This window comes from Oryza brachyantha, chromosome 8 (assembly GCF_000231095.2).
Source record: "Oryza brachyantha chromosome 8, ObraRS2, whole genome shotgun sequence".
Taxonomy (NCBI): Eukaryota; Viridiplantae; Streptophyta; class Magnoliopsida; order Poales; family Poaceae; genus Oryza; species Oryza brachyantha.
In genome coordinates, this window is record NC_023170.2 from 3,042,943 (window position 1) to 3,056,854 (window position 13,912).

The 13,912-nt window shown below is 42.1% G+C and overlaps 2 protein-coding genes across 3 annotated transcripts; one reads left to right on the top strand and one right to left on the bottom strand.

Annotated features, from left to right (window-relative positions):
* Positions 1-326: 326 nt before the first annotated feature.
* LOC102711642 lies at positions 327-3,154 on the top strand. The gene is made up of 2 exons (XM_006659823.3): positions 327-576; positions 2,132-3,154. Exons 1-2 carry the CDS (start codon positions 373-375, stop codon positions 3,152-3,154), a joined length of 1,227 nt encoding a protein of 408 aa, XP_006659886.3. The 5' UTR covers positions 327-372.
* Positions 3,155-3,842: 688 nt separating this feature from the next.
* On the bottom strand, positions 3,843-8,445 carry LOC102711911 (putative disease resistance protein RGA4). Of its 2 annotated transcripts, none has more exons than XM_006659824.3 (2): positions 4,714-8,445; positions 3,843-4,605 (listed from the first exon to the last, which is right to left on the bottom strand). In XM_006659824.3, the coding sequence occupies exon 1, from the start codon at positions 8,435-8,437 to the stop codon at positions 4,733-4,735; it is 3,705 nt and encodes a 1,234-aa protein (XP_006659887.2). In that variant the 5' UTR covers positions 8,438-8,445; the 3' UTR covers positions 3,843-4,605; positions 4,714-4,732. The 2 variants fall into 2 exon arrangements, with proteins under 2 accessions (XP_006659887.2, XP_015695439.1); XM_015839953.2 differs by having other exon boundaries at positions 4,687-8,445.
* Between the last annotated feature and the right edge of the window lie 5,467 nt (positions 8,446-13,912).

Consider the following 13,912-nt stretch of genomic DNA (forward strand, 5'->3'; position numbering starts at 1 on the left):
GCAACTAATACTCTCCATTAACTGCAAGTCAATGGACACACCATCTTATTGATTTTTTTTAATCAAGGCTATGGCCTTTTTTTATTGATACCATGGTTCAGAATATGGACTAGAAGTACTTCAAGGTCATGTGCATCATCAGCACATGAGTGCATCACCTCAAAGACTCATCCCAGCTTCCTCCTCCATGCACAAGGCAGTCTCCAAAGCCCCCATAGCTCCCAAACCCAAGAAAGAAGCTGAAGCTGTCTCTGCTGCAGCTCCAGCATCTCCACATTTGCCTCCAAGACCCTGCATTCCTGCAGGACAGCACAGGGAGAAGGTGTAGAAGACAGGAGCAAGGTTGAGTGCGCAGAGAGGAAGGTGTGGGAGATGGATGGGAGCAAGTACAAGCCAAAGGGATCCGCCATGGCCGGCGCCAGCAAGAAGCTTGCCTATGTGCTCCTCCTCCTGCTGGCCATGGCCGCTGCTGCGCTGAGTGTTGTGGTCCTGCACAAGGTCAGGGAGCGCCGCGCCTTTGCTGTCCTTCTCCGGGAGCGTGATCGGCAGCTCATCGCCACGCGGATCCTCCTCCAGGTATGGTGATGGGCCCTGCATGATCTTTGCCCACTACTCCCATGTATGATTTGCCTGCATTGCACTATGCTTAGTTTCTGAGGCGTTTTGTTTAAGCGAACAAAGGAGCAAACCGGCTGCTATATGTTAGTGGTTGTTTGTAACTACAAGGTGCAAAAGAAATTAGTCTTTCTCACATTTAAAATTTATATTGTAAAGAAGAGTAAACTTTTAGAAGTTTAAAGCAGTTGATGAGTTTACAAGCTGTTCTTACTAATAACAACCTGGTAGTTTTTTCTTTTGCTTGACAATGATTCGATCCTTAAAACACAAACCTTGACCATGATTACCAAACTTAGTGACAGGATTCAATATATAAAGGATACATTTTTGGGAGTTGGAATAACATACCCGAATGTACATTTTTCGCGTCCAAACGTTTGACCGTTCATCTTATTTAAAAATTATATATATTTTTTAAAAAGAAACAATTGTAAATTTACCACTAGTTTGAAATGTTATTGCAAAACTGCCACTAGAAAATTACAAAAATACTATTAGAACTATCATTCGAGTGGCATCTTTGCAATTTACAAAAAAACAGTGGCAAATTTGCAAATGCCCCTTAAAAATAGTCACATATAAAATACTATGCATATTTTATTATCTAATAACAATAAAAATACTAATCATAAATTTTTTTCATATAAGACAGATGATCAAACATTGAACATAAACAATGCAAAATGCAGTTATTGTGGGACGAAAGGAGTATTTGTGAACATTGACTTGGAATGCAGTGATATTTTATATTTGTGAATTATTGCAAATAGTTATGTATTGAACAATATCCACAGGAAAGTTTTGCGCTAGAAGCATAATATGAACCGAATTAAGCCAACTATGTATTAACTCCCAATGCACGAGGCCTGTCAATTGTAACAATTAGGTGCTCTGTTTGATCTTAGCATTGAGAATGCTACATCGAACATTGTTCTGGTCGGTGCTCGATCGGCCAGAATTTCCCTTCTAAGACTATGTAAGTCAAACAATTCTGCATTACACAATACTAGGCTTCTAATATGTAAATTCAGCATTGAAACCTGTTTGATACTGATAGTGGGCTTTACAATACTACCAGTGACCTGATATTAAAAACTAATCAGGTGTGTTCTTTTAGGGCTTTCCCAAAGTCCATGAAATTAAGATTATAGTGCTCCAAACATTTATTCATTTACCATCGGAAATTCTCCAATAAAGCAATATATGGCTTTTCTGTATGAACTGTGTTCCAGAAAAAAATGGGTCAGAAGATTGTATTTAGCAAATGAGCATTTTTCTCGTCCTTAGAAGGTACCACTGTTTTCTATATAAAATTCGTCTGATACTAAATTTTATATAGAAAACAGTGACACCTTCTAGTACCTTCTCAAGAATGGTAAAATTGCTCTTAGCAAATAGTCTGCAGCAGATACGGTGATATGTACAGCAAAATATCATTCGGTCCGCTTCTGTTTTCTTTGACAGCGAACCTTATCTGAGTATTGAAATGAACATTACTGCACTATCCTTACAGAAAGAGAAGGCATTTAACAAAGAGATGAAGAGGAAGTTGGAAGAAATGAAGGCCACAACATCCTCCCTAAGAACTCAGAAGACAGACCTGAAAACGAAGATCAAAGGACTGGAAGCCACATCCATGGACCTAAAGAACAGAGAGAAAGAACTGGAAGCAGCTCTCACAATCAAAAATAGCCACATCAGAGAGATGGAAGAGAGAGCCGCAGGTACAAATCCTGACCAGATGGCAGCTCTGATGGAGCTCCTGCAGCGTAAGGAAGCCGAGCTTGAGGAGATTAAGGTCAGGTTCCAAGATTACAAGACAACAGAACGGAAGAGTGTCAGCAGCAAGAGCCCTCCTCTAACAAACAATGCAAATTTAAAACCTGACAATGCAGTAGTCGAAAAGGTTAAAGCAGAACAGAAGAGTTCTAGGAATACCAGTACCACAACAACAGAAAGCAAGAACACAAAAGACAGATCTTCAGAAGAAAAGCAAGTGAAGTATACTGCAACTAGCATGGAAGACAATGGCTTACAAGACAAAACAGGTGATGTCCTCGAAGATATAGATGATATCTACGGGGAAAGCCATTCAGGTAAGGCCAAATTTCCTAGCCAGAAGAAAAAGTTTCTTACTAACAGTCGAGCAGGCAGCCAAGAAGAACTGGATAGGTTGGGACACTCAGGCAACTCCCTTGACCAGGACAGTGACCGCGTTAGATACAATAAACTTCTGGAGAAGGAGATTGATAAGGTTTCTGATGAAACCAAGAAGGAAAAGAATGCTGATGGTAACTTGGAGAAAATATCGAAGCATATAAGTGATGGCAATAAAAACAGATTGAAATATGCTGTGGAAGACAAGGCTTCTGCTGCTGCTTTGAAGCCCAATATGTCTGTAAATGATGATGAAAGTCAGCAACAAAACAAGAGACACAAGAAGAAGAAGACCAGATCCAAGAAGAAGGTGATCGATTCTGCAGCTATTGGTGATGATGGTGAAGTTTCAAAAGAAAAGGAAGTAGATTCCACATGAATCCCGAAGTGAGTTTTGGACGAGAAAAAAATCACTGCACTACAATGATAGAAAACCATGGCTGAAGAGAATATACTAGATAATTGGAGAACATTTGTGAACACCAATGCCATTTGATATGCTGAAATATTTTGGAGAAACAAAGGCTGGGAGTAGCGGAAAAAAAAGTACTGATGAATTTATATCTCATAGCAGTATAACATGTTTTCTACAAGATTTGCTCCGGTCTAACAAAAAGTACCCCGAGATACCGGTACCTCCAGGTACCAAATCATTTCTCACCATTGAATCTAGCTGAGTAGGATATACGCCGTTAGATCCAACGATCAGGAACGATTTGGTACTGCGAGGTACCGGTACCTCAAGGTACTTTTTGTTGGACTGAAAAATTGCTCGTTTTCTACAACATCATGATTGGTCATAAAATGGTTTTACACTCTGATTTGGAGTAGCTCATCATTAGGTTTCTAGCATGCTTGACCATTTCACCCTGCACCTCATGAAAACTATAAGAAAGTTTTTAACTGCCGAATGAATCAGATCACAATAGTAATTAAAACTACTGACATGGCACATCCAGAAGTCGTTAAGCAACGAGTATCAGTGTGAGAACAAGTTCGACGTGGAAATGCAAACTATGCAATAGTAAAGAAATGAATAACAAGCATTAGATGAATACTTTAGGCAGAGATGATGTATATATGGAATTAAGCTATTTCAATTCAGATTTACATATAACATTAAGAAACTAGTGAGCATTTAGATATGGCTAATTTTATCATCCTTGAAGAGGTACCACTGTTTTCTATATCAAATTTTACATAGAAAACAGTGGTATATCATGGTATCTCCTCAAGGATGGAAAAAATGCTCTTTAGATATATGAACACAAGTACTAGAAAAGAAAGATACATTATTGTATTTAGAAGCAGCGTGCAAACCCAAAAATCATGTGTAGCATATAAAGGAACCGACCTTTCTCAGATATAGATAACTTACTATTGTTATCAAGCATAACACATACTACTGGAAAAGCAGCGCTACTCCGATAAATTTAATCACTCCGGCAATTGCTTTTCTGGGCAATTAGCTGAGCCCAAGAACATAGTGCATAGTCAGTTCACAAGCAGAATAAAACCAGTAGTCGAATTATCAAATGCAATGCGGCCGATGGATTTCTGTAGTTATCCGTTTTCGCCATTGATCTCATTCTCATCACATCTCTCATCTTCTTCTTATGGCTCCATACCTCCATGCTACGTACACAGCTATATCTTGAGAAAATGTAGGTCCTAAATATCGATCTGTACATAGCCACAAAGTGGTGGCAATGGACAGAGACAAGCCTTTGCCTTTCTTGGCATCATCATTGTCAATTCTTTCTCCTCTTTGAAGGTGCAGAACCTCCATCCACAGGAACTGGCCTCTTCTCGATGAGAGAACTCTTCATCCTTGAGCATGAAACAAAAGAAGCAGTTTCAGGATATAAAGCAAATTAGAAAGAAAGAAGAAATGCAGGAAACGATGTGGACCTCTGGATTAGTAATGAAAATACGTACTGGAGGGGGTGGGTTAGATTCAGCAGGAGAGGAGGAAATGCTTCTTCACAAACATCTTTATTTTTCTATTGGGCTCTGGTGCACTGATTTTTTTATCTGGAATAGAAGAAATCAAGTCATAGTACTCCCCGCCTGGTCTGCAACGTTTCTGCAGGTCAGGGCATCCGTGGTATATTCTCAGGTATTTGAGCGATGGGAGCCGCTGCTCGATACCCCGTGGAAATTTCTCTATCATTGGGCACCAATGGATATTCAACGAAACAAGCGAATGCATGGTGTCCATCCAATCAGGCAGGGTTTTCAGCCGAGGGCAATGCCATAAAAATAGGTACTTGAGGGCTGGGAGCCGCTGGAAGAGACCTGGCGGCAACATCTCTATACCTGCGCATTCGTTGATCTCCAACTGCTCAAGGAAAGCGAAGCCATCCATCCCATGATCAGGCAGAACTTTTAGTGCATCGCAGCGATGTATCCTGAGATCCGTCAGCTTGGCCAAATCTCCAAGGTTTGAAGGCAGTGCCATCAAACTTTTACATCCATCAATATATATTGCCTCAAGAGATGGGGGCAACATCGGAATCTCCACCAAGCCTTCACAGTAATCTATGCCTAACTTTTCCAGCCGGGGCAGAGGAAAGATTTCTTCGGACGAGCAGCCCTTCTTCCCCTCCAGCGTGTGACATCCTAAAATATACAAAGATCGAAGGCACGGCATGCATCGGAGCTCCTCCATTGGCCAACAAACAAAACAGTTGCAAAACCCGATGAACAACTCTTCCACGAAGGCGAACCAGCCCTGAAGCTCGACCTGCTGTTTTGACGGGTTCAACATTGATATGAAGCCGTCGTTACTCTGTATGCGCAAAGTTCGTATGGTGGTGGGGGGGTTTTGACCTTGGTTTTGCTGCTCCTCGAGAGGAGGCATCAAGATGTCTGCCACCAGCCCGACTTCCAAGCGGACAAGAGATGGCCAAGAGCCCATGGAAATGCTCAGAGGAAAAGCAACATCACCTGATGACTCACGGTAACAAGATAGCTTTTTCAGAGCTGGGCTCTGAGGAAGAGTTGCCAGCTTTCTGCAGTTCTTTATGTTTAGCTCTTCGAGCTGGGGAAACACCAACAAGCCAATCCAAGGCTCTCCTGAGCGTGTTTCTGCCCAGCTTTCCAACTTAGGCAAATCCTGTAATTCCACTCTTTTCAACTTGGAGAAAATCTCTAGGGAGGTATTACATCTTGTAGTTTCCACATCCACGTACTTGCATAACGTAGTCAGGTTGTTCATGTTGCGTAAACGCAATTTCTCAAGTGAGGATGCCAGCCATATTATTGGCATATCCTTAAATCCTGGACAGTTGGAAATAGAGAGTTCTCTTATGCACGGAAACATTTGGGCATCTCTCATCCATTGCGGGACTGCTAGGGCACTGTACCCATGCAGCCCCAACATTTTGAGCTCACAATGAGGTACAAGAGACTCCAACACCTGTTCCTCATTATTCTTGATCTTGTCATTTGCAGGAACGTATCCTTCCTTGCGGCCCCAATACAAACAGAGATGACTTATATTCTTTTTCTCGTGGAGATTTACCTTTGATCCACTCTTTATTACTTTCCGCAAATTGTACAGTTCCAACTTATTACTAAGTTGTCGCATGTCTTTAAGCTCGCTGATTCCACATCCATCGCTTGTGTGCACAACAAATGTTGTCAGTGTGTGAAGATTATGCAGTAACCTAAGATTTGGTGGCATCTGTTCCAAACTATCACAGTTCAACAGATGAATATGGCTGAGCTTCCTCATTGTTGCCAAATCTTTCGGTAAATATTGTAGATTGTGACAACGATTAAGCCTTAATGTCTGCAAGTTGTACAACAAGCATACTGAATTTGGCAATGCAACCATGCTTGAGTAAGAAAGATCAAGATAACGTAAATGTGCTGAATTTAGGAGCTGGTCGTTGATACCATAATAACTGATTTGATAGCACAATGCTCTTAATGGCATCCATTTTAACTCATTAAAATCCTCTCCCACTGAATAAGTTAATAATAAAGTACGCAAAGATGGTTTGCCATTCAGTAATCCACTAATTTTTCTTAATTCTGTCTTTGACAGTTGCATGTGATGGACATCTGCTATGGATGCCTTTTTCTGATCCAACTCTTGTGCAGATGCACATTCGTCATTTGTGACATCTTTTGCTAGGTCATGCATTAGATCATGCATTTTACATCCAACTTCCACATAAAAATCACTAGACATATGAACAACATCAAGAAAGGACCTCCAGACCAACTCGTTGAAAATGAATTCACCTTTCTGTGTATAATTCATTGTTTCCTCTTCAAGAATATAACCGTTTGCCATCCATAGTTCAATTAGTTTATACTTCTCCATCTCATAATCCTTCGGGAAAATTGCAAAGAAGGCAAAACATTGCTTCATTTCAAATGATAGGTGTCGGTAGCTTAGTTTCAGTATGGGCAATACTTCATCTTTGCCTCTACTGGTATCGCAAATATTGCTATCTGCAATGGCCTCCCATTCCCATGCTGCTTGTTTTGAACTCATCAAACCACCCATTGTCTTGAGAGCAAGAGGCAGTCCCTTGCACTTGTTGACTATGCAATTGCCAATCCTAACCAACTCTGGTTGTTCTTGTACTTCTCTACTAAATGCCTTGATTGAGAACAATCGCCATGAATCTTCTTCACTCATGCATGATAGCTCATGGGGAGGAAAGGAGCCCATTATTGAAGCCACACGTTTACTTCGGCTTGTGACAATTATCATGCTACCTAATCCACCTATAGAAGAACATAGAATTGGCTTTAGGTCCTCCCACTTTTGGTGATCTTCATTCCATACATCATCAAGAACCAGTAGAAATCTTTTCCGGCCAATAACATCTTGCAGTTTTCCTCGCAGCAGCTCAATTGTGTCACCAAGGTCACATCTTGCTTTTGTAGCCAACTCAATGACAGATCTCACGACATGAGGAGCTTCAAAGTTCTCTGACACACAGTGCCACAAATGCAACTCAAAGTGCTTCTGGATCCTGCTGTCGTTGTACACCATCTTCGCTAGCGTGGTCTTGCCCAAGCCCCCCATCCCTATAATGGGCAACACCTGCACATGGCGCTGACCATCCTGTTGGTCTAGCAGCAGCTTCACCAGGACCTCTTTGTCATCGTCTCTGCCAAAGATGTCCTCAGACTCGTCCAGTGTGGAGTGTGTCTGCCGATATGGGATCTGCGGTGGTGGCAGTGCTTCAGTGCGTACCACTAGGCCAAAGTTGTTCATCTCGGTCACCAGCTCGTCGATCTTGTCCAGAACATGCTTCAGATCCTTGCTCGCCTTGTAACGGAAGACAAGCCTGTGCTTCTTTGATGAGAAAATATTTGTGAGTAGTACCTTGCTGGCCATGGACCTCTGCCTCAGGCTCTGCGCTTCTCGACGCAGCGCCTCGTACCGGAAGTCGTCGAGGACGTCGTCGGCCTCGTAGGCGACGGACCTGAGCGCCTTCATCCACATCTTGACGGCCTCGTTGGTCTTGCTCTTCTCCTCGGCGTCGGCCAGCAAGGATTGCACGTACACCAGGTGCCGTTCCAGCCTGCGCCGGTAGTCATCGACGCCCCACATGCGGGTCACGGTAAGGACGAGCTCGTCGGCGGCCTTGCCGGCCACGCCGCGCACCATGGGGAGGAGCAGCGACTCAGCCATGTCGCCGGCGTGGCGTTGCTCACTAGCTTAGCCTAACTTAACTATGGGCAAGAGAAGTTGCAAGTGAGATCTGATGGAAAGAAATTAAGGAGAAACTTGGTAAAGTGGTCGGAGCAAAAGAACCAAAGGTTACGGGGCCTTGCCATCAACCTTAAGCATCAAGTAAAGTTGGTCAAGCGGCGAAAGGGCATGTAGCCCAGTGGTTACATAAGGCCTTAGTAGCACTTGATAATTGTAGTGGTACGATGTGTATCTGTAGTCTGTACTCAATTGGTTAATCCAACAAGATTAACTGTGGTCACAGCTAAGAGCATAACTTGATGCTAGTGGAGGAATCACAACCAATTGATGGAACGTGATGCTGGTCTGTACTCCATTTTGTGTCCCAAAATACAGCCCTTCTTGGATTTAATTTTCGCACAATTAATACAAGAACTTTTCAGATGATCAGGTACATAGGAAAGGAAATACAAGCAATTTAAAATTCAAAACTTGACCAATGATATGACTGGAAGGGAATATTTTCCCTTACCTGCAGTCTTTACTTAAATAGCCCAGAAATACTTATATTTATATTTAGGAACCAAGGATGTATCTTTTTTACTGTGGCACCACATGTGCATCAATGACATTTTTGTTGTTACTCTCCAAAGCGAAATTATATGTGCATATTTCATGTTACTTCCATGCAAAAAACAAAAGGCAGAAGAAAAGGATCCAAATATCCAATGATAGTGTGGCCAATCGTTCTGCCGTCCACATCAATCTCCTAATCCATGGTCCTACTCACAGCCTGTGAATATTATTGAAAGAAAGGAACGTACGAAAGAGTCTCTGGCATAAGGAAATAGCTTTGCTACCCAAAATCAAGGAAGAGGGAAGGAACTTGGTGGACTGGATGCTTGCATGAGCAAAGCCGCAGTCCCAACTCTTACCTTAGTGGTGTTTGGGACAAGGGACTAAAGTCTCAACTAATATTTAGACACTTATTATAAATAGTAAGCATAGACTATTAATAAAACTCATTCATAATCTTGGACTAACTCGCGAGACGAATCTATTGAGCCTAATTAATCCATGATTAGCCTATGTGATGCTACAGTAAACATGCTCTAATTATGAATTAATTAGGCTTAAAAACTTTGTCACGCAAATTAGCTCTCATTTCTATAACTATTTTTATAATTAGTCTACGTTTAATATTTATAATAAGTGTTCAAACATCCGATGTAACATGAGACTAAAAAGTACCCCATCTAAACATTTAAAGAGTAATTTTATAGTCCTTAAGAAGGCATTAGGAGGGACCACAATTTTAGTGTAGGTACCGACACTAAAATGATACCTACCCAAGGACCGTAAAATTACTCTAGTTTAAAACCTTAGATTTTTTTCTCATGTATATATCTTTGTTTTTTTTTCATTATAGTTTATTTTAGGGTTTTCTCATCATAGTTTATTTTTCAACCTTTGATTTTAGATCCCTAAAAACACATATACAAAAGTTTTGGTTTATAAACATAAGCAGAAGCGAAAAGATGACGCTGGAAAACTTCTCCTGACATAAGTTCCGTCTGCTGCTGGTATTTCATTAAATGTGTTATACATCTTTTCTTTATAAGTTACAAAATTATAGTGTTGCCTAAAATCAATAAAATGCATTTTCCATGAAATGTGTTACACATCTTATTTATAGGATACGAGCTCGTACGATGGAGTTGTGCTAGAGAACTCTGGCGATGGGATTGTGTCATGCCCCAATTTGGTATCACCGTACAATGGCACCAAATAAGGCATGCCACGAGAGAATGGCATGTACCATCTCCTAGATAACCGCAATACCAATACCATCTCCCACAACTTTCTGTGGACTCCTCAAATGCAACTGTCCCAAGAGCCACTTTTCAACTCAACACATGCTGATTTCCCAGACCACATCACACCTTTCACAAAGAATGCTAAAACACGAAAACTATGAGAAGAATCACCGAGCACCCGCCCATAACTATGAGCATAGCTATTCTGAACAGTTAGTTAACCTCTGTAGAGGGGGTACACTTTACCCACCCGACGTGAGCTTACTCCCTTACTTGCCGAGTGAGGGAGGTTCATGACAAGGCCTTTCCAAAGCCAACATAAGGTCACCTCATGCTAACAAGCGAGGTCTGTAGACTGATCACCATATTAGGTCCTAGACCATGATGTCCAGGAAGCCCGGGGTGCATCCCTGTTCTTTTCCTATGAATCCATTTACTCTGGCATTCAAGGTTTCCCTAAGCTTACTAGTTACTCAGCTAGGGATATCCCATTCCACCTATGTGGTAGTACCGTGATATGCTTGGATGCAATTCCAAGGAATCGGTCCTTAAGCACAACCACACAGGCATCACACTAATACCATGTGTCGTGGAGATTTTTCTTTAAACTCATTTTCTTTCTCGAGACATCTACCCAAGTGTCGGGTTACCATTCATAAAACCAAGTTTTACCCAAATGTTTCTCAAATTTTAAGTTTTAGGGCAACCATCGGTACACGCACAAGGGTGCGCGAATAACGAGGCACAATGGGTGTGATTACAAGGGAAACATGATTTAACAATTATAAAGGGAGGTAAAATGCAACAATGAAGGGTGGGCCAGTTGTTTACATTGCAAACTACATAGAAACAATTTAAGTGTAACCTAGCAACGCATGATTTTTGCAATAAACATACTTATAGTCCCAATTATAGGGGCAATATGGTTAGAGGTGACTTGCCCTGCTCAAGGTCTTCATGATTTTCAAGCAAATCCGCTTCCAATGAGAAATTTGGCAATTGATACTGCACACAAACAATTAAAATCTACACAAATACCAAGAAAAGGTTCAAATTAGACTAAATAATAGTACCACTATATAGATCTCAATTTTATAGAATTACTAGAACTAGAACGGAGTCAATCGGAGTTATGAATTGGAATATATGAATTTTAGAATTTGTTTAGAATTTTTGGATTAAAGGAAAAGAATTTTATGGATTTATTGGTTTTTTACAAGGAAGAATGTTCTAGATAATATTCCTATGGTCTATGACAAGTGGGGCCCATAGGTCAGTGAGACAATGGGAGGCACATTAGACTTTGGAGAAGAGGAGGATAATGTATGGCCTAGCTTTACGGGACATAGAGGATATCAAATAGACTTGAGCCATTTTGGGCTGGTTAAATGGCCTTTGACCTAGGGAGGTGGGGATGCGACGACATGGGCCGGCTTGTTGGCCCAATGGGAGTGAGGCCCACAAGGGGGAGAGACATGGTCGGTGCGGGACGGCTAGTCGGTCCAACGGAGGAGAGGTCCAAGAGGACGAGAGTGCCGAGACCCATATGAGGGATCGACTTGGGAGAATAGGGCCCACTTGCCACAAGCTAGGAGACGGAGGGACACGTGGCGCCTTTGGATTGGTCAAGATGGACATATGGGCCTAGGTTGTCAATGGCATGAGAGGAGATGAGGAGGGTGCACTGGTCGAGTGGATGTCGAGCGGTTGCTCGCACCGCACCAAGCAGAGGGGGTGGCAATAGCTTGCAGACGGTGCACAACGGCAACCAAGCGGCAGCAGAGAAGCTAAGGGAAGTTCAGCAGCCAGCAATGCACTAGGGAAGGTCGGCGGTGGCTAGAGTGCGGGTGGAAGGTACAGGACTGTCTCCAGGAATTGGAGATCTGTGAGCAAAATGTAAATGAAGCCCCTAAAGTGCAAATGGCGGTGAGATATGTATCAGTGTGACGGCATAGACAGACATCAAACCAATCACTAAGACACGACATTTCAGTTGCCACCGGATGGCATGGGCTGAATTTAGAAATATGGGCCCTTATCGTTTGGCCTAAAAAAGTCAAACAATATAGTTGTGAATGAAAAATAATTAGTAAATAAAGCTTTTCCATATGTATACTTAACAATCTAAAAAGCAAAGATAGAAAATAAACTACGATGAAAATCCCAAACTTCTATATACATGTTCTTATGGTTAAAATTTAAACTTTTGGCTTATAAGTATAAGCAATGAAAAGATAAGATTGACTAAACCTTGTAATAATTGGCTTGCAAATTGGTTCATTAATATAAATTGGTTTAGAAATATTTACAGTGTTGGTATGAGTGCACGTGACTGATGTGTATTAGGTTTGATATCTGTGCCCGGAAACGGTTGGTTTGTCTCTATGTGTGCAGGTGACTTGAGGTCAACCCTGGTAAATGAGAAGGACTAGGACTAGGTTTAGGGAGAAACCAAGGTTTGGATGGTCGGGATGCCATGTGACATGGTTGGACTAGTGTCGTGATCTTTGGAGGTCAACATTGGTCAACGGTGAGATCGAGACTAGGCTCAGGGAGGAGCTGAGCTCCAGACGATCAAGGATGCCTGGTGACAATGTTAAATACAACGTGGCACATGGTAGAGGAACATTGTGTGGGGATGGATTTATAACATGCTTCACAAGTTTTATGTGCAAGCATCAGAGAAATTGTGAATAAATATGGATGGAAAGTTGAGAAAGAAAAATATGTAAAGTTGAGAAATTTGGAAGTAGAGAATTTAATTCATTAAATTAAATTTGGTTTTAGAAATTAAGTGGATGAGTCCTACTCGGAGAAAAAACCTACTCCTATTAAGACTAGGAGTCCTACTCCTAGTTGGTGATGGGGTTTTTGGTACAAATAGATGAGGGGTTGAGGCATAATTTTTGTATAACATTTGTGTAACTTTTGTAAGATAGGAAATTAGAGTTTTAGAAGAGTGTTTTGTACGCACTTTGTAAATACAACTTGATGCAATAAAGTTGATATACTTCTACTGCATCTTTTGAATTGTGTTTTTGGCGGTGAGGTAACGGCGATGACTTTATCAGGTTAGATGGTTCTTTTTATTTCTGTAAAAAAAGTTTAGTTGATTAGTTTTCCTACCATTCAATCCCCTATGGTAGGTTTGGTTCTTATGTTTCGATCCTACACGTTCATTGTAGACTTTAGATACCATTTAGTTTTGGGGGGGCTGAGCAGTCGCTTAGACCGCTCATGACTTTGGACGACCCTAGGGAGGTAGAGGGCGCCGACGGTGGCGAAGACGTGTGCACGATGCCAAGAAAGGAGAGGCGAGCATCCATGGTGGTGGGGTGAAGAGGATAGGGGCGCAAGCGTGCATGCGATCGTGGCAGCAAAGAGAGAGGAAGGCACACACGTGTGTACGGCGAGAAAGTAGCAGGCAGTGGGTGGCACCTAGAGGGAACAAGCGCAGAGGTGGGTGGATTCCAAGAGAGAGGGGCTCACCAAGGGAGAGGAGACATGGCGGTGGCTTGGTCGCGGGAAGTGGGATGCCTGCGATAGAGGAAACCAGCGAAGAAGGGGGGTGCACGCCGCGCCCAAAGGAGAGTGGCGGTCCAGGGGGATGTGCGGCGGCGGATAGTGCGACAACGAGCTAGCTGGTGGGGGCGAAGTG

Coding starts and splice junctions, on each gene's coding strand:
- LOC102711642 (XM_006659823.3), top strand. CDS start 373: ATGGATGGGAGCAAGTACAAGCCAAAGGGATCCGCCATGGCCGGCGCC. Junction 577..2,131: donor CCACGCGGATCCTCCTCCAG/GTATGGTGATGG, acceptor CTATCCTTACAG/AAAGAGAAGGCATTTAACAA.
- LOC102711911 (XM_006659824.3), bottom strand. CDS start 8,437: ATGGCTGAGTCGCTGCTCCTCCCCATGGTGCGCGGCGTGGCCGGCAAG.